We start from the raw sequence: 20,363 nt of genomic DNA, 5'->3' as shown, positions 1-20,363 counted from the left end.
GAGCGCGACTTGTCAGGCGGCGAAGTCGTCTGGACAAGTCGCCCCTGTGTGAACCGAGCCTTAGAACGTTGCCATCTTGATATGAGATATCTGAGATGCCACATGCACGTCAATGTGGGGAAAAGCCTGTCATCAAACGTTACTATGACAGATATATTTATTGTTAGATTTAATCCAAGTGTCAAACTCTGGTACACCACAAATATTTTCAATCACACAACTGAGACTAGCCAGTGAAGATGGAAATTCTAAGAACCTCCGGCTATTTCATTCTTTCACATAATTAAGAATGTGGCTGTTTGATGTTGACCCACAAATACGCACATGTATAAAAATAATTTTTATATATATTTTTATGATGATTTGTTACATTTTTTAAACCATTACTGTGCCTAATACATTTTAGACTGTAGATAATATTTCACTTTCCGAGTCTTTTCCTTTCTTCCCTTCCTCGTGTTCAATGTCAATTACATGTACAGTCCCCCGATGTATTATGTCATCTGTATCCACTTGGCTTCTATTGTCATCCACTTCAATGTATTTCCCTTTTGTTTTTTGTGTAGCTTTTTTCAGTGCTTCTTTTAAATGTTGTTTAAATTCAGCATCAGGGCAGTAAATATAATCATAAGCTGCTCCAGCACAGATTGCTCCAATAATTGGTCCAATCCAATAAATCTAAAAAATAAACAAAAATTCAATTATTTTTATTCTTCCAAAAAGAAAGCCTGTAATGAATATTGAGTCTGACATTGCTAGCTTCTCTTTCTGAAAAAGTTGGTGGTCTGGCTTTCATGGTGACTCTCTGGCTTCAGTACTTTGATTCACTGATTGGGAGCAAAACGTCTGATATTACTCTGACTTTTGTGAACCTGTATCTGTTCTAGGTCAGTATTAGGGATGAGCCGAACACCCCCCTGTTCAGTTCGCACCAGAACACGCAAACAGGAAAAAAATTAGATCGAACACGCGAACACTGTTAAAGTCTATGGGACTCGAACACAAATAATCAAAAGTGCTAATTTTGAAGGCTTATATGCAAGTTTTAAAAACAGCAGTTTTTTTCGGGAGCAGTGATTTTAATAATGCTTAAATTGAAACAATAAAAGTGTAATATTCCTTAAAATTTTGTACCTGGGGGGTGTCTATAGTCTGCCTGTAAAGGGGCGCATGGTTCCCATGTTTAGAACAGTCTGACAGCAAAATTTAATTTCTAAAGGGAAAAAATTTATTTAAAACTACTCGTGGCTACATTGAATTGTCGGGTCCGACAATACACATAACAGTTTATTGATAAAAACGGCATGGGGATTTCCCCACAGGGGAACCCCGAACCAAAATTAAGAAAAAAAAATGGTCTGGTATGGATATTAAGGGGAACCCCACGCCAAAATGAAAAAAAAATGGCGCGGGGGTCCCCCTCAAAATCTATACTAGACCCTTCAGGTCCGGTATGGATTTTAAGGGGAACCCCACGGCAAAATTACATGGTAAAGAGTCTCCATCAGAGACTTTTTACTGAAGTCGTAGTTGTTGTGTGTCAGACTGACACACCGCAACAACGATCGCCGCGATGTGCGCTCCCGGGGGCGCGCAGCGGCTTAATATCCTGATGACGTCATATGACGCCCGGTCAGGATATTGAAACCACTTTGCCGCCGTCATTCTGCTATATGGCGGGCGGCAAGTGGTTTCAATATCCTGACCGGATCAGGATATTAAGCCGCTGCGCGCCCCCGGGAGCGCACATCGCGGCGATCGTTGTTGCGGTGTGTCAGTCTGACACACCGCAACTACGACTTCAGTAAAAAGTCTCTGTGTCACGGCTGATCACAGTGTAAATAGGAAGAGCCGTTGATCGGCTTTTCCTCACTCGTGTCTTCCAGACGCGAGTAGAGGAGAGCCGATCGGCTGCTCCTCTGATGGGGGGGTCTGTGCTGATTGTTTATCAGTGCAGCCCCCCCGAGGATGCCCGCACTGGACCCCCAGGGATGCCACCAGACCACTAGGGATGCCCAGCACCAGGTATGCCACCCTAGACCATCAGGGATGGCAATCAGTGCCCACAATGGATTCCAATCAGTGCCCACAATGGGCATCACTGATTGGCATGCATTAATGTTTGGCACTGATTGGCATCCATATGTACAATACTGTACACTACATTGTCACCTATCAGTGCTCATCCGTGCCGCCTATCAGTGCCCATCCGTGCCGCCTATCAGTGCCCACCGTGCCGCCTATCAGTGCCCACCCATGCCACCTATCAGTGCCCATCCATGCCCATCCGTGCCGCCTATCCGTGCCCATCCATGCCGCCTATCCGTGCCCATCCGTGCCACCTATCAGTGCCTATCTGTGTCACCTATCAGTGCCACCTATCAGTGCCACTTCATTGGTGCCAAATCATCGGTGCGCATCAGTGCCGCCTTATCAGTGCCCATCACTGCAGCCCCGTTAGTGCCCATCAGTGAAGGAGAAAACTTGCTTTTTTACAAAGTTTTGTACCTGAAATAAAAAAAACATTTTTTCTGTCTTTTTTTATTTGTTTAGCAGAAAATAAAAGTACCTCTACCCCTAGAGAGTACCCCTAGACAGTTTTTGACAATTCCTTTATTTAAAGTCTTCTTCTTTCCATCTTCTTCGGGTCTTCTTCCTTCCTTTTCCTTTGGTTTCTTCAGTGTTCTAGTCCGGCAGTTTCCTCCGTGGCATCTCCATGGGAGCCTCACACTGTGTGACCCTTCTCTTTTTCTGACACTTCTTATATAACGGAGGGCAGGGCCACCTGGTGACCCCACTCCCTCTGACGCACGGGGACTTGATGGGGACTTCCCTATGGCTTTCCCCGTAATGTCAGAAGGAGCGGGGTGACCCCGCCCCACTCTGATGTGATGCAAGGATGCGATGCAGGGATGTGGAAGCTGACAGCCCTGGGCGGCGAGGACTAAAAAAAATCCGAAATGCCTCACTTAGGCATGCTTCTACTTTATGTCACGCATTCTTTGGTCCTTTTGCAGGCTTTGAAGCATGCGCCTCAAATTAGCAGAGGCTCGAGAAGCAGACACCTTGGGGTCACTCACGATGGCAGCATCTGAAACCTCCTGCCAGCCACGTACTACTCCCAAGGGTCCTGGGGTTGAAATGCCATTGTTTACAGTTTGATGCATGTCTTCCTCTTCTTCAAAGCCTATGAAAGTGTCATAATCCTTCTCTTCATTATCCTCCCCTCTTTCCTCCTGTGTGTTCTGTGACATAGGAATGATGGTGTCTGGATAAAGTGGGCCTTGAGAGGAAAGGAAGTCCTCCTCTTCCTCTTGCTGCTCTGCCTCCAGTGACCTGTCCATAATGCCATGCAGATACTGCTCCAGCAGGAACACAACAGGGATTGTGTCACTGATGCATACACTGTTACAGCTCACCATCCTTGTGGCCTCCTCAAATGGTGACAATATAGTGCATGCCTCCTTAATGATCAGCCATTGGCATGGGGAAAAAAAGCCAAGGTGGTCTGAGCCTGTGGTCATGCTGTATTTGCACAGGTGCTCGTTGACAGCCCTCTGCTGCATGTATAGCTGCTGCAGCATTGAAAAAGTCGAGTTCAACCTGTGGGCATGTCACAAATCAGGCGGGTTATGGGCAGGTGGATTTCACGCTGAATTTCAGCCAATCAAGCACTGGCTGTGTAAGACCACCTGAAATGGTTACAGACTCTTATGGCCAGCTTTAGCACTTCTTGGGTGGCAGGGATGCAGCAGATGGGGCAGAGATATTTGCCAGCTACAGTCTAAAACTGTTAGTGTGCTGTTGGCAGATGTGCTGCTGGGACCTGGGACACCCTGTGCTATACCATAATCGCTGTCAGTGGAGGCTGCTGAGAGGTAATGACTCAGTATAGCAGTGGAAGACTGAAGTGGGTAAGGAGCAGGAGGAGGGACAGATTTGTGCCCCTTTTGTGTGGCTTTTAGGTGCTCTTGCCAACAGGCTGAGTGGGTGGACATTAAATGCCCTGTTAAGCATGTGGTACCCAAATCGTTTGTGTTTTTGGCTCATTTGATGTGCCTGAGACACAGTTTGTAGTGCACTTCTAGTGCAAAGTGGATTTGCCTTTAGTAAATCAACTCCAGTGTCCAATCATGACTCTGACAGTGCTCAGTGTCCTGATTGGCTGAAGCTTTCACTGCTTCAGCCAATCAGGGCTTGCAATGCACTGTTCAGCGCCACAATGCATTGTGCTCAGTTCCGGGGGGGGGGGGGGGGGGGGGCATCAAATGGTCGATCTACCTGTTTGTTCGCCGAATGACTGAACAACGAAAGTTCGGCCCAAACTTATGCTCGGGCCGAACAGTTCACCCATCCCTAGACACAATACAAGATACATGCAGAAGTAAATAACGTATCGCTCACATGTTACAAAACATATATGCATAAGAGCGGTGAAAGCAATTAAGCACATCCATAGCATGGTATTGGACAATTGTCCTTATGTATAAAAACACTAAAAATACACAACCAATATAATAGACTCAACAATGATTATGATAAGTGCATCCAGTAAGCCCGACGCATTACGTAGATATTAATACTCTTCCAGGGCATGTGCACTACAATCTACAAAAAAGAAAAATAAGGCCGCGTACACACGGGCGGACTGTTCGCCCAACTTAGTTTGTCAAACAATCCGACAAACAGTCCGCTCAAAATTTGCATGAGCGGACTTGACCACACACGATGAACGAACAGTCCGCTGAAAGCGTGCGCGATGACGTGAACGGCAAGTACGACGGGACTAAAAAAACGACGTCCTATACACTGCAATGCAACCTTCGGCGTGTAAATCCTTTCTGAGCATGCGCGGAACTTAGTTTGACGAACAAGCCTACACACGAGCGGACTGTCCGCTCAAACCAAGTTTCAGCGGACTGTCTTACGGGAATTCCGAAAAACTTTGTTCGTCAGACTGTCCGCTGAAACTGTCCGCTGAAGCCCACACACGAGTGGACTGTCCGCTGAAACACTGTTCAGCGGACAAAGTTGGGCGAACAGTCCGCCCGTGTGTACGCGGCCTAAGAGTAAACCAGTGTGGACTAGTGTTGTACCCACATAATGGGAAAACTATATACATAAGGAAAAAGGGAGAGACACTTATCCCTATTAGGTACTTAAATAGCAGTAAAGTCTGTAACACGTGAGAACCAAGATATTGGAGGCTGCTGAAAATGTCTGTCCTGGGAACTGAGGAAGGAACCTGCAAAAGAAAAACCATGCGTACAACATAATCTCGAAGAACGGAGGAAACAAGTGTTCAAACTTCAGTATTGTCAGAAACCAGGAAACAGACTGAGACAGAAGTACAATCAAATCACACTTGTTTATTAATAAAAATAAAAAGGTAAATAGAGAAAAGCGTAGTCAAGCATAGCCAGAGTCCAGTAGCCAGATTGGGTAGTCAGCCAGTCCAAAGTTCATAAACCAGATCGGTAATCAGCCAGGCCTGAAGTCAGGGATCCAAGGAGAGCAACTGCAAGCAGGATAAGAAGCCAGGAGGGATGTCAGCAAGCCAGTCTTGATACAAACAGCAGGAGATGGTTCCTTGTGATGTGACCAATGCGAAGGCAAAGGAAAAAGTGAGCTGGAAGGCTTTAAATAGGCAGGTCAAACGAGCATCATCGGGAACAGCTGGTAACTGTGGAAAGAGAAGAGAGCTGGCAATTAGCCGACAGCTGAGCGGCCAGCCCAGAGGAGGAAGGGCTAAGCCAGCCCTGACAGTACCCCCCCTCAATGACCCCTCTCCCTCGGAGGGCCACCGGGCTTGAGGGGAAACCATCTATGGAACTCCTGGAGGAGGACAGGGGCATGTACGTCAGAGGATGAAACCCAGGAGCGTTCCTCTGTACCGTACCCCTTCCAATGCACCAGGTACTGTATGCGCCCATGGAATCTACGGGAGTCAACAATGGATTGTACCTCATACTCTTCATTGTTTTCAACCTGAATAGGGTGAGGACATGGCACCGAGGTGGTAAATCGGTTACAGACCAACGGTTTCATTAAGGAGACATGAAACACATTTGAGATGTGCATACTAGGAGGAAGGTCCAACGCGTAAGCTACTGGGTTAATCCTGTGAAGGATACAGAAAGGCCCAATAAACCGAGGTGCAAACTTCAGTGAGGGAACATGAAGTCGGAGGTTGCAAGGTGACAGCCAGACCCTGTCCCCAACCTGGTAGGAAGGCGCAGGCAGACGTCTGCGGTCAGCATGGAGTCTGTACCTATCATTAGCATGATGCAAAGCCTCCTGGACTTGTACCCAAGTGGAACGAAGATCACAGAGATGCTCCTCTAATGCAGGAATACTCTGCGGAACAAACGAGTCAGGCAACATGGAAGGTTGGAAACCATCATTTGCCATAAATGGAGACAATCCGGAGGCAGAATTCAAGGAACTGTTGTGAGCAAACTCTGCCCAAGGTAATAGGGCAGACCAGTTGTTATGATGGTCAGAAATATAGCAATGTAGGAATTGCTCCAAGGACTGATTGGCTCGTTCTGCGGCCCCATTAGACTGCGGGTGATACGCAAAAGAGAATGCAAGCTGGATTCCCAACTGTGCACAAAAGGCTCGCTAGAACCGGGAGACAAACTGACTCCTCTTATCAGAGACAATCACCTTGGGTAGCCCATGTAAGCGAAAGATCTCCCAAGCAAAAATAGAAGCCAGTTCCTTAGAGGTGGGCAACTTCTTAAGTGGAATACAATGACACATCTTAGAGAACCGGTCAACCACCATAAGGATAACAGTGTTGCCTTAGGAGTTGGGCAATTCCACAATGAAATCCATAGACAGGTGAGTCCAGTGCCTCTCTCCATTGGGTATGGGTTGTAGGAGGCCCACTGGAAGGTGTCGTGGAGTCTTACTCTGAGCACACACAGGACAGGCAGCTACGAAGGCAGAAACATCACCCCATAGACTAGGCCACCAGAATTGTTGGGAGATGGCCCAAATGAGTTGATTCTTCCCAGGATGGCCAGCTGCCTTGGGAGAATGGTAAGTCTGGAGCACTGCAGTACGGAGACTCTTTGGGACAAAGCAGCGGTCACAAGGTTTATCAGGAGGAGCATGGACCTGAGCAGCAAGAATTTTGTCACCCAAAGGAGAAGTAAGACTGGTGCGAACCGTAGCCAAGATACGATCAGGAGGAATCATAGGAACCGGAGCCGACTCCGACTTGGAAGTGGAGGAAAATTGTTGTGACAAGGCATCAGCCTTTACATTCTTGGTACCGGGTAAGAATGAGACAATGTAATTAAAGCTCGACAAGAAAAGAGCCCATCGCTCCCTTCTGGGAGAGAGTCGTTTAGCCTCAGACAAGAATGTAAGATTCTTATGGTCAGTAAGAAAAAGAACGGCACAGTGGTACCTTCAAGGAGATGTCTCCATTCTTTCAGGGCTAAAATGATCGCCAACAGCTCTCTGTCATCAATCTCAGAATGGCACTCAGCAGGTGACAATTTCTTGGAAAAGTAGCCACACGGATGCATAGCGCTCTCAGAGTTAGGACGTTGAGACGAAAGGGCGTCAACTCCAGTCTCAGAAGCATCAACTTCTAGGATAAAAGGCAATGTAGGATCAGTATGTGCCAACAGAGGAGCAGAAACAAAGGCAGCCTTGAGAGTCTTATGGACTCCGAAGACCAACTCTGTGGGTTATCGTCCTCTCTGGTCATATCAGTCAGAGGCTTGACCAGAGATGAGAAGTTACAAATAAACTTCCGATAGTAGTTGGCAAAGCCCAGAAAACGCTGCAGAGGGTGTAAACCCACGGGTCGAGGCCACTGTAGGACTGCCGACAGTTTCTCTGGGTTCATCGAAAAAAACAGCAGTGTAAATGACATAGCCCAGGAATGTAACCTGTTCACGATGGAACTCGTACTTCTCCAGTTTACAATAGAGATTGTTCTCTCTTAGTTTCTGAAGTACACAACAGACATCTGTGTGGTGGCTCTCCAGGGACTTGGAAAATATGAGGATATCATCGAAATAAACCACCACACACAATTGCAACAAATCTCAGAGGACATTGTTAATAAATTCCTGTAAAACTGCCGGGGCGTTACAAAGGCTAAAAGGCATTACCAGGTATTCATAATGGCCTGTTCTGGTATTAAACGCAGTTTTCCACTCGTCGCCCTCCTTAATGCGCACGAGATTGTATGCCCCTCTCAGGTCAAGCTTTGTGAAAACTGTTGCTCCCCTTGAGGCGGTAAAATAACTCTGTAATCAATGGAATCGGTTAGGCATTCTTAATCGTGACACGATTGAGACCCCTATAATCTATACAAGGTCTCAGTTCACCGCTCTTCTTTTTCACAAAGAAGAAACCAGCACCAGCAGGAGACGAGGACTTGCGGATGAAACCTCGAGAAAGTGCGTCAGCAACATACTCCTCCATGGCCTTATCCTCCAAGACCGACAAAGGGTAAACCCGGCCACGAGGAGGTATGGCACCAGGTTGAAGGTCAATTGCGCAATCATAAGGCCGGTGTGGAGGCACACTGCCGGCTTGACCTTTATCAAAGACATTGCCAAAATCAAGGTACTCCTCCGGCAGGGAGGGGAGTGAAGCGGTGCACAGGACCTTGGATACCTTCAGGAAGCAAGTCTCACTGCATTGTGGTGACCAGGAGAGAACCTCAGCATGGAGCCAATCAAAAGAGGGGTTGTGCCTCTCTAACCAAGGATAACCAATAACCAGTGGAAATCTGGGTGAGGAAATAACTTGGAATTGGATTATCTCATGGTGAAGAGCCCCTACGGCCATGGACAATGGAACTGTCTCATGAGTCACATGGGCAGGCTGTAAAGGTCACCCGTCAAGAGTCTCAATGGCAAGTGGAGTGTCACGCAGCTGCGGAATCGAGTGCTGCAAAACAAATGCAACATCAATGAACAGGCCTGCAGCCCCAGAGTCGATTAGAGCCTGTATCTTGATGGACGACTCAGCCCAAGAAAGGGTGACCAAAACCCGGGGCTTATCCTTCTGGATAACCGGGGACGAAACAATGCCACCTAAGGTCTGTCCATGACAGAACCTCAAGGTTCGGGCGTTCCCTGGACGGGTAGGACAAGACTTCAAAAAGGCACAATCTCTCCCTCCTCCTAAAGGCTCTCTCATCCGCAGAGAGATGCGTGAAGCCCAAGTGCATGGGTTCATCTTCCCTGACCAACTCGGTACCAGGAGGCATGGGAGGTGAGGGAGGCATGGGTGGGACTACAAAGCTCGGAGGCAAATGTACTGGAGGATTCCTTAAGTGTTCCTTAAGAGAAAGTCTTTCTCTGAGTCTGGAGTCAATGAGGATGGCAAACGAGATCAAGCTCTCCAGCTCAGTGGGTATATCTCGGGCTGCTATCTCATCCTTGATGGAATCCGAGAGACCATGAGAAAAAGCAGCCACGAGGGCCTCATTGTTCCAAGCAACCTCTGCTGCCAGAGTACGGAATTCAATGGCGTAGTCGGCAACAGTTCTCATACTCTGGACATGAGGCACTTGGCAGCAGAAGCAGAAGCAGAGCGTGCAGGAACGTCAAAAACCCTTTTAAAGGAGGCCACAAACTGAGGATAACTCAAGACAACAGGTTTTTGCGTCTCCCATAGAGGGTTAGCCCGGGCCAAGGCTCTCTCAGAAAGCAAAGATATCACAAAACCTACTTTGCTTCTGTCCGTGGGAAATGCCTGGGGCAGCATTTCGAAGTATATCTCAACCTGATTGAGAAACCCTCTGTATTGAACTGGGGAAGCGGAGCAGAACCAGACATACCTCTTATAGAGGTAATACTCGAGGTGGGTGCCTGCACAGAGACTGGCACAGCAGCAGGGAGGGCCTGTACCGGAGAAGCCACCGTGGGGGTTCCAGGTGAGCCGTGCGATCCAGGAGCGTTTGTAAGGCCAAGGCAAACTGATCCATGCGGTGATCTTGCTCATCCAATCTGGAAAAAATATTACCAACAAGTGGATTGACTGTATCTTATGAATTCATGGCCTTCGCGTACTGTCAGAAACCAGGAAACAGACTGAGACAGAAGTACAATCAAATCACACTTGTTTATTAATAAAAATAAAAAGGTAAATAGAAAAAAGCATAGTCAAGCATAGCCAGAGTCCAGTAGCCAGATCGGGTAGTCAGCCAGTCCAAAGTTCATAAACCAGATTGGGTAATCAGCCAGGCCTGAAGTCAGGGATCCAAGGAGAGCAACTGCAAGCAGGATAAGAAGCCAGGAGGTATGTCAGCAAGCCAGTCTTGAAAAAAACAGCAGGAGATGGTTCCTTGTGATGTGACCAACGCAAAGGCAAAGGAAAAAGTGAGCTGGAAGGCTTTAAATAGGCAGGTCAAACGAGCATCATCAGGAACAGCTGGTAACTGTGGAAAGAGAAGAGAGCTGGCAATTAGCCGACAACTGAGCGGGCAGCCCAGAGGAGGAAGGGCTAAGCCAGCCCTGACAAATATATGTGGACTCCATTTCTAGGATATAAATTAATAGGGTATGCTAAGAATCTATATTAAAATTGTATAATATTAAGGGATAAACTGGAGTCCAACACCAAAAAAGAAGGGATAGAGTGTGAGTAGAATGTGAAAACATGTTTCCAAAAAGCCGAGAACTCAATGGCGGAAAAGGAGACCATAGAATAAATGGGAGTATAAATGGGAGAAGGAGATAAAATAGGATAAAACAGGAGACCTAGGAAGTGTAAGCAGAAAAGAACATGACTAGTGATTACTATATTGGTCTTGTGGAAAAACATGGTCCAGTGTGTGAGCGGTGTCCGATCTGTCCACCGCAATATCACAGTTCTGACAAAAAACGCAGATCTCCGCCATTACTAGTAAAAAATAAATAATAAAAATGCCATAAATCTATTCTCTATTTTGTAGGCGATATAACTTTTGCGCAAACCAATCCATATACACTTATTGCAACTTTTTATCAAAAATATGTAGCAGAATACATATTGCCTAAACTGAGGAAGATTTTTTTTTTCTTTAAATTGGGATATTTATTGTAGCAAAAAGTGAAAAATATTGTGTTTTTTTTCAAAATTGTCACTCTTTTTTGTTTATTACAGCGCTTAAAACTGAAAATTGGTCTGGGCGGGAAGGGGGTGAAAACGTTTCATCATTTAGGACTCATTTATTTAAGAGATACTGTTTTAGTTGCATCATTATTCGTATCATATCTTATAGGGGTGGAGTGAAACCGCCTAACTGTGCTGGGCAGCAGCTAAGAATTAACAGGTTTGTGAGCACATTGATTTACTTGTGATTTATGTAGTGTACATTAGGTTTATATGTCACAGATAGTTTATGGTATTTTGTATTAACAGTGACTGCATTGACTGTCTTTCACTTTCCACACTTTAAGTTTTTTTCTTGTTCATCATTGGGTACTACATCCCACCTAGTCTTCTATGGGTAGTTCCATCCTGCATGTATTTTTCTACAATAGTGGTATCCCACCACATTAATATTTGTTTATCTAGGGTGTTTTTTAGCTGCTTACTTAGGGAGCATTAATATGCTGGATCAAGTGTAGTAGGTAGGGTTTTCTGGTATATATGGAGAGGAGGGATATCCGAAAGTGCCTGCTTCTGAAATCTTTGCAGATTATGACGAAATGCATTGGTGGGACTTCAGGGTGATGTCATATCTGCTCTTTGAAGCTGTCACAGGCTAGTCTCGAAGACCAGTAGCTAAAGCAGTAGACCAGCTTGATAAGTACACAAGCAGGTCACCCTGGTGGATGACACAGGCTTACATGAGGTGCAGGTTCTAAGTACTAACTGGTATTTATCAGAGCTCCTGATGGTGGAGATGGGTTTTTCTGTGCGTTCGTATCACCAGGATTGCCCCACAAGGAGGTGAACAAGCTGGGGTCCAGTATTAGATATAGTAAGAAGGAGATAGTTCAAGAGAGGAGCAGAGAGTTCAAGGTTCACCACAAACAAGAAGCAAAGCAAGATTGCTCTAAGAGATCAGACACAGCACTGCACAGCATTACAGATTGCTCAGCAAGAAGAGCTACTGTCAGATACAGCAGAGGTCATGGGTTCAGATCCTGGTCCCGACAGGAGTGCAGGCTGGGCACGGATAGAGCAGTGCTTCCTGGTTAACAAGAGTTTATTGTAATTTTGAATGTAAGTGCATTGGTGTTTATTATTTTAACTACTGGTAATAAAGCAGTTATTTACAATTACAGGCTTTTCTTTCTTTCTTTCTTTGAACCTTCCATGTATATTTGAGCTGCAATATGAGCTACTGAAGATGAGTAAGGAACCATTGTGGAATATTTTTTTTTACCGTCTAACAACATTGAGGTTTGACTTTTGATTATCTCTATTGCTGTTAATTGACCCCTGCTGTTCAGTGCGATTTCTCCAGCGCCTCCTTCGTTGACTTTTTCTTCAGTTTTTTTGTGAATTTGGTAGGTAATTAATGAAGGACATGTTGGCTCGTTTATATTTATACTATTTATTTATGTCTTAAGTTCTTGATGCCCCAAAGGTTTGGGGTAATCTTGTTACCATGGACATTATGAAGTTATATATTTATATACTTTTTTTTCCTTTTTCATTTATTTATTCTCCTTTTATATTTATATTTCTCTATTTTCTCTTTTTTTAGTTTTTACTTCAGCCTTATAGCCCCCTGCAGCTACACTAAGGTGGCTACGGGGTGGTCGCTGCTTGCATGATTGCGTCCCGGCAGTCTTTCATGCGAGGCCATTAAGGGGTAGGTATTTGGCCATGGGGGGGATCATTTGAGGGGTGAGGGGGATGGGGGATGGATGAACTGATGTTTCTAGGTCTATGTCGTTGGCCCACATTATTGTGCAATATTCTTGTTTCATATATTCTAATCAGTATATGTTTTTTGTTTTTTTTCGATTTGTTTTCCCTTTTCTTTTTATATTCTGTTTTTTATAGAATTTCTACTATCCTCCTTGGATTTTTTTTTCTATTCCCCTCTGAGGAAGCCATCGGTATGGCGAAACATGTAGGGAAAGATTGATCAGACAGAATCTAAAGGCCAATACCAACTGTGCCCAACATGCTCTATATTTAAGGCTGTCTGATAATTGGATAGAATATATACATTATATGTTTTAGTATGTCACTGTATCTTTGTCTATGTTGGATTTATATTGTCTATTGTATTGTTATACTTTTTTACTCTGTGCGATATTTATTAAAAATTGTGATAATATAATTTATGGTTTTCTTTCTATTCTTCTTTTGAATTTGGCACCACAATAATCCCTTTTCTCCCCGGTCGCGCTCTCTTTTTTTTCATTGTGGAATATTTATTGGAGTATTGGTCATATCCATATCTTGGGCTCATTGGCGCATTTTGACTCACTTGTTAGGGTCAATTCCTTCTGGTGAGTGTCCTGTGAAGTTGGGAATCACATTGTGGAAGATGTTAAAAGGCAACTCAAGTGGAAGACACTAGAGGGATGAATCACAAATGCAGTGTTGATGTGGTTTGGAGTGGTACACAGAATTATCACATAATGATTTGATTACTCTGATATGTTGGACTGATTACAACCACCGGCCACGGTTGTGGGGATGAGGCCCTTGTCCTCATCAACATGGGGACAAGGTGCTTTGAGGGGTCACAGACCACCAAAGCATCCTCCCAATGTTGAGGGCATGTAGCCTGGTACGGTTCAGGAGGGAGGGGGGGCCGCTCTCTCGTCCCCCCCCTCTTTTCCTGCGGCCTGCCAGGTTGCGTGCTCGGATAAAGGGTCTGGTATGGATTTCTAGGGGGACCCCACACGTCAATTTTTTAAAAAATTTTACGCGGGGTTCCCCTTAATATCCATACCAGACCTGAAGGGCCTGGTAATTGAATTTGGGGGACCCCCACGCTTTTTTTTTATTTATTTATTTATTTATTTTTATCAATGACTTTCAATGAGTGTTCTCTGTATTACGGAGCCGACAATTCATAATAGCTGCGAGTGATTTTAAAGGACTCTTTTTCCTGCATAAATGACACTTTGTGCAGGGACAGTTTTAAGCACCAGAAACATGAGCCCCTTCACAGGCATACTATAGACAACCCCCCCCCTACGAAATTTAAAGGAATATTACACTTTTATTGTTTCACTTTAATCATTATTAAAATCACTGCTCCTGAAAAAACGGCCGTTTTTAAAACTTTTTTTTGCATTGATACATGTTCCCTGGGGCAGGACCCGGGTCCCCAAACACTTTTTAGGACAGTAACTTGCAAATTAGTCTTTAAAATTAGCACTTTAGATTTTGAATGTTGGAGTCCCATAGACTTTAACAGGGGTTCTAAAGTATGCTATATACTAGCTCCGTCGAATCTTCTTTATACATTCGACAGACACCATAAGCCTTCAAAGACAGATTCGACCGTAATTCATGTGGATTTTCGGACGAATGCAATAAATAAAAACGAATTTCGGGAGTAACTAAATAAATTAAGTTTTCGGACGAAAACGAAATTCCGAAACGAAATATTTTACTCTGCACATGTCTATTAAATATACTTTAGTAGTGTCTGGGCACCTTGTGTCAGCAGCTGATAATAGGATTGTACATTGTACATATTTACTGAAAATAAATATGTGATTTTGAGAGAAATTTCTCCATTTATGCTGTGATTCATGAAGACTTCCTTTCATTCGCTATTGTGTCAATGGGACAAGAACTAATAGGATAGCTCTCAAATGGGCACACAGAATCCAATACAACAAAAAAGTTCTAACTCTTCCCCACTCTATTAAAGACATAAAAAAGGTTACCTATTATATAAGTTTCAAATGTAGCAATATAGCCACAGAGCAAAGGCACGGTCCGCCATTCTATATCTTTATCATGTAATAATCTGCGGGTATTGGACCAATACCCACCCAAAGTAATATGACCAATAGACAGACTCTTGGACCTTAGAGCATAGACACTTTAAAATGAAAAAAAAGTTACCCAGTGGTTGTCCCATTTCCACATAATGACAGCAGGCCCAAGCGATCTTGCTGGATTCATGCTTGCTCCTGTGTAGTTTATCTATATTAATATTGAAAAGGAAGATATTTTCTACAATAAATCATTTTAGGTCAACATATCAAAGTAACTTGCAGGCAGTGGAGACAGTTTTTGTGGGTTAACCCAGTTTTCCTGAAACTATAACAGAACCATTCATATATACTAGCACATTGTAAATTCATAAGGTAATTATTAGGAAACAACACACAATCACTGTTTCCTGAACACCTATGGAGCTGGTGCCTCCTGGCCCTTTAAGGGCCTTAGGAAGCTGGGAGGCGAGGCAGGGTTTGTGATTATGTGACCTCCGTGATTGGCGTCATGGCAGTCACGCAATCGGAAAGCTATTTGCGATCAGTAGCTTTCCATTAGCCACCAGTAACTGTGGCAAGAGCGTGCAGGGCACATGCTCTCAGCGCAGCTGTATTGGGTACTAATGCAAGTAAATATGCAGCTGCTCGCTGCACCAAAGCCCACCCAGCAAGAGACTGCATATATAAGGCTACCACCAATCTCAAATAGCCTTTGTGAAAGAAACACACCTCTGTGTAATGCTAAATACATTTCATGTCAAAATATTAGCTTACAGCTAGAAATAGTATTCACAGAATAGTGTAAGCCAACAACAGGAAAACAAAACTAGCAGCAACTAGCTTACCATTCAGTTTAGTCAACAGGAGGTTGTGGATTGCCTCCCAAATTTGGATGCAGTGAGCTGACTCATTTCTAAATCATTGGGTTGGGCAGCATATAATCAGCTCAATGATACTGATTTTTTGGGGTATTGAGAGGTAGAAGAAACACTATCATGATTACTGAAACTTAGTGGCCTGCAGGGTAAGAAGGTTGTAGGCCATGAGATCAATGCTGAGGATTTGACTGGAACAATTCTGAAAATGATATTTCTGTTACTTAGTACCCGTAACTGAATTAAATGTTACTTTTCAATCTTTTCAATTGTGTGTGTAACAAGCTGAGGGGAAAAAAATTTGGAAGAAATACTTAACTCATGCCCAACACCTAAGGTGAGGGTGACACCCAAAGCCTAGAAGAAGACACTTTGTGTATAATGCTGGGGAGTCCTCTTATAACATTTGCAATAATCAGTGTTTACAGGATCTTGTTGGAAGGATTGGGACATTATTCTCTCCAGTACAGAAGCCAGGGGTAAGTTAAAGACCTTATTTTCTGTGGGGCATTTTTTGGCATTTTCTGTGGGGCAACTGTCATGCGTGATTTGAGATAGGAAAGTGATGTAATTTTATTGCAAAACTCATTTAAAAAAAAGCAAGGTAAAAAACAAAACAAAAAACTTTCATATAATAAAAATATACAGGGTTTTGGGTTACATTTAAAAAATAGTTTAATTGACACTGATCTGAACTAACACCATATGTTGATGCATATTTTACTTTAATGACACGCTGCAGCTGGAAAGGTAAGTGTTTAAGTATGAGGAGATGTAAAAGCGTAAAGGTGTTGTCTCCCATGATTACACATTGCAGTATCCTGTTTATATTGATACATTGAGATTGACCTGTGATGCAGGCTTGTGCAGGTAGGAATTTTACAGGTGTCCTCACAATCTGACCGGCCATTTGACATGTATTTTTGGACACAGCACTCTCGGTGTATAGAAGGTTCTAATATTCACTTCTACAAGATGTAAGTATTGTCAAAATTATGAGCATGTCATATTATTATAATTTTGAATGGTATTTTAAAAACAAAATTAGAAATACTTGATTGTTTCCACACTCCAGTCCTGGCATACACTTAAAACACAATGTAGTGTTTTATGGAATTATATAAAGCAAAGTGTGCATATATTGGTGTGAGAGTCATTTTTTAAAATAAATACTTATCGAAAAATTTAAAATAAATGGAAATAAATAGGAACGCAGGATTCTTTGTTGTAGTACTAGTAGTAGGGAGTAGTGAAATGCAGTTAATTGTTCTATATCTTATAACTATGTAATAAGATAATTAGAAGGTCAATGATTATGTGCAAATTGCAATAAGTCATGCTATCCAATAAAATGTTAGTTTATTAAAACCTGGCCAGTAATAGATAAATCCTGATTTACAGCCACTGATTTGATTAACTCCACTTTACATCATGTTCTTTGCTTATTGAATAGGCTAGTTTGACTTGCTTGTGTCCTGCGTTTATGCATAGCTGATGACATTTGGCTTCTCAATTATTTTTAAACGTGGGTGTCAGGATCACTTAGTGCTCCTACTACTCATTCCAGCATCCTGGTGTTGGCTGTTGCATTTCCCCTGTCTGTGTTCACGTGGAAGGTGATTGATCTGGTCAGTCACCTGATATAAGCAAACCGAACACTCTATCCCTTCCTTGTGATAGAGACAGTATACCTGCATCGTTCCTGATCAAGCCTCCCATTTGTCTGCCTTGCTTTGCTGTTGAATTTCCCTGTGTATGATTGGATATTGGACTATTCCCTGAACTCAGCCTGCCTTTATCTAGACTGTCACAGACCACGCTATATGTCTGCTAAACTGCAAGTAGTCTGTTGTTTGCTCTGTTCACGTCTGCCCTGGTGTGATGGCCAGGCCCTATCATTGTGTATAAGTCCTGGGGGTAACCAAGTACTGGTAGGCCTGCTTGCTTAACCACTTAAGCCCCGGACCAATTTGCAGCCAAAGGACCAAGCCCTTTTTGTGATTCGGCACTGCGTCGCTTTAACTGACAATTGTGCGGTCATGCGACGTGGCGTCCTTTTTTTTCCCACAAATAGAGCTTTCTTTTGGTGGTATTTGATCACCTCTGCAGTTTTTATTTTTTGCGATATAAGCAAAAATAGAGCGACAATTTTGAAAAAAATACAATATTTTTTACTTTTTGCTATAATAAATATGCACAAAAAAACATATAAAAAAACATTTTTTTTCCTCAGTTTAGGCCGATACGTATTCTTCTACATATTTTTCATTAAAAAAATTGCAATTACCGATTATTGATTGGTTTGCGCAAAAGTTCTAGCGTCTACAAAATAGGGGATAGTTTTATAGCATTTTTATTAATATTTTTTTTTACTAGTAATGGCGGCAATCAGCGATTCTTATTGTGACTGCGACATTATGACGGACACATCGGACATTTTTGACACATTTTTGGGACCATTGTCATTTATACAGCAATTAGTGCTATTTAAATGCACTGATTCCTGTGTAAATGACACTGGCAGTGAAGGAGTTAACCACTAGGGGGCAGTGTAGTGTTATGTATGACGTTATGTGTTTTTTTTATTGTAGGGGGGCATGGCCTGGCATGTGACATCACTGATCGTGTTTCCCTATAAAAGGTAAGAGACGATCAGTGACAACCACAGTAGGAAGCACGGGGAGAGGTTTGTTTACACAGACCTCTCCTCGCTCTTCAGCTCTGTGACCCGATCGCGGGACACCAGCAGCGAGCGGGTCCGCTGGTCCCGTGGCCACAGGCACAGAGCTCAGGACTGGGTCGGAAGCACGCCGGCGGCCGCGCGCTCCCGACCCACGGCTGGGCACTTAAAAAGCAACGTACAGGTACGTGCTTGTGTCCAGCCGTGCCATTCTGCTGACGTATATGTGCAGGAGGCGGTCCTTAAGTGGTTAAGGGAAAAGGGGCTGCAATAGGTGAAGCACACAGTAGCTAGCTATAGTGTCTGACCACCTGCATTGAGGTAGACATGATATTTGTGACAGTGGGTCAGGTAAAAGTTCTTACTATGACTTTTGCAATTGATTTTAATATCTTAAGAATTTCTAGTACAGTTGTTCCTGCCAATATATTGCATGATTCCCACCCAAGATAAATTACAGTAGCACTCTTATGTGCAGAAAGCTGAAATTCATTTTTTATGCCTAATTTGCAACAATATAATTCTCACATATGGTACATAAAACATCTCTCCATGGTCTGTAAATTCCATATGGGCAACATTTTATAAACATGTTTATAACACAAAGTGATCATAACATGCAGTCATGTAGATTTGCAAGCCTGTCATTCAATGTCTACAAGCACTTCTATTAATCATCAGAAATAATTATCAACATCTTTACCATAACTGAACAATTTAAAAACTATTTTCTGAACCATCTAAAAGTACAATTAAATACAGACAGAAAGTCTGGCTATAATTTTAGCCTGAAAGAAATACTTACTGCAAATAAATGTCCAAATACAACAGAAATTCCAATTGCAAAGGCTGGTAGTCTATCCTTGTTCTTTGGATCACAGCTTGCAGAAATGGTAAAGACTAACTGAAAAGTTATTATAAGTTCTATTAGGAGCCCATGACCAATGGAAAGTCTTTTATTGATCTGGTGAAAGAAAAAGTAATATGGAAAAAGTACAATCATTTGAGTGAGTTGACATAAAGGATAAATAATAAGAATAATGTTAAAATTTGATCAGCATTGCTGCAAAAGTTATGCAGTAATTGTCTGTTTTATCTTTTTAGCAAGCATTATTTGGTTCAGTGGCAGTGCGTCAATAAGGGCAGACGGCACCGCCCCCTCTCTCCAGCCACCCCTCTATCACCAATAGATAGATTCATACATTGCATGAATCTATCTATGGCTGCTGCTGCCACCCCCTATTCAGGCACCCGGCCCTTTTTTCGAAGCTCCTGATTAGTGCCATAGGCTCTAATAAGCGTCAAAAAAGGTGACCTGCAAGCGCCATACTGGGCGCTCGCAGGTCACTCAGCTGTGTCAGAAAAGCGAATGAACACTAAACACTTTCCTAACACTAAACCCCCTCTCTCCGCCAATCAGGTGCTCGGATCTTTTACCTGTCACCGGATTGGCTGAAACAACAGGCGCTGTGATTGGACGCCTATCAGGCACCCAATCATAGCAGAGGACGGGAAAGGAGGATGGGAGAAGACATCAAGGAGCTGTCCCACTGCCATCAAGACAGGGTAAGAACAGACAGCAGGCGGGGGGCACACTGGCAGCATTTGATATGGCATAGTGGCTGCATTTGATGGGGCACAGTGAGGCTGAATTTGATGGGGCACAGTGAGGCTGTGTTTGATGGGCACAGTGGCTGCGTTTGATGGGCACAGTGGCTACGTTTGATGGGAACAGTGGCTGTGCTTGATGGGCAAAGTGGCTGCATTTGATGTATAGTCATACCTGTATGTTCCCTGCATGTCTAGAAAATGGATGTCCTATATGATGTACAGTATATAATTAGAATGTTGATGTCTTCTGCTATACCCATTACGCAGATAGGCAAACTTGGCTCTTCTTGGCCTGGGAACTTACTGGCT

The 20,363-nt window shown here is 43.6% G+C and overlaps 1 protein-coding gene across 1 annotated transcript in view; it reads right to left on the bottom strand.

Moving 5' to 3' along the window:
• Nucleotides 1-335: 335 nt before the first annotated feature.
• LOC143997197 (aquaporin-4-like) overlaps nt 336-20,363 on the bottom strand; it is a 79,211-nt gene continuing 59,183 nt past the window's right edge. The window contains exons 3-5 of the mRNA XM_077492690.1: nt 19,249-19,407; nt 15,016-15,096; nt 336-678 (exon numbers count right to left, since the gene is read on the bottom strand). Coding sequence (XP_077348816.1) covers nt 403-678; nt 15,016-15,096; nt 19,249-19,407 — 516 coding nt within the window. The 3' untranslated portion in view covers nt 336-402. The remainder of the gene's footprint in view (nt 679-15,015; nt 15,097-19,248; nt 19,408-20,363) is intronic.

This window comes from Lithobates pipiens, unplaced genomic scaffold, assembly GCF_037356315.1.
Source record: "Lithobates pipiens isolate NorthernLeopardFrog02 unplaced genomic scaffold, aLitPip1_a1.2 Scaffold_19, whole genome shotgun sequence".
NCBI lineage: Eukaryota > Metazoa > Chordata > Amphibia > Anura > Ranidae > Lithobates > Lithobates pipiens.
This window is presented reverse-complemented; position numbering and strand designations above follow the sequence as displayed.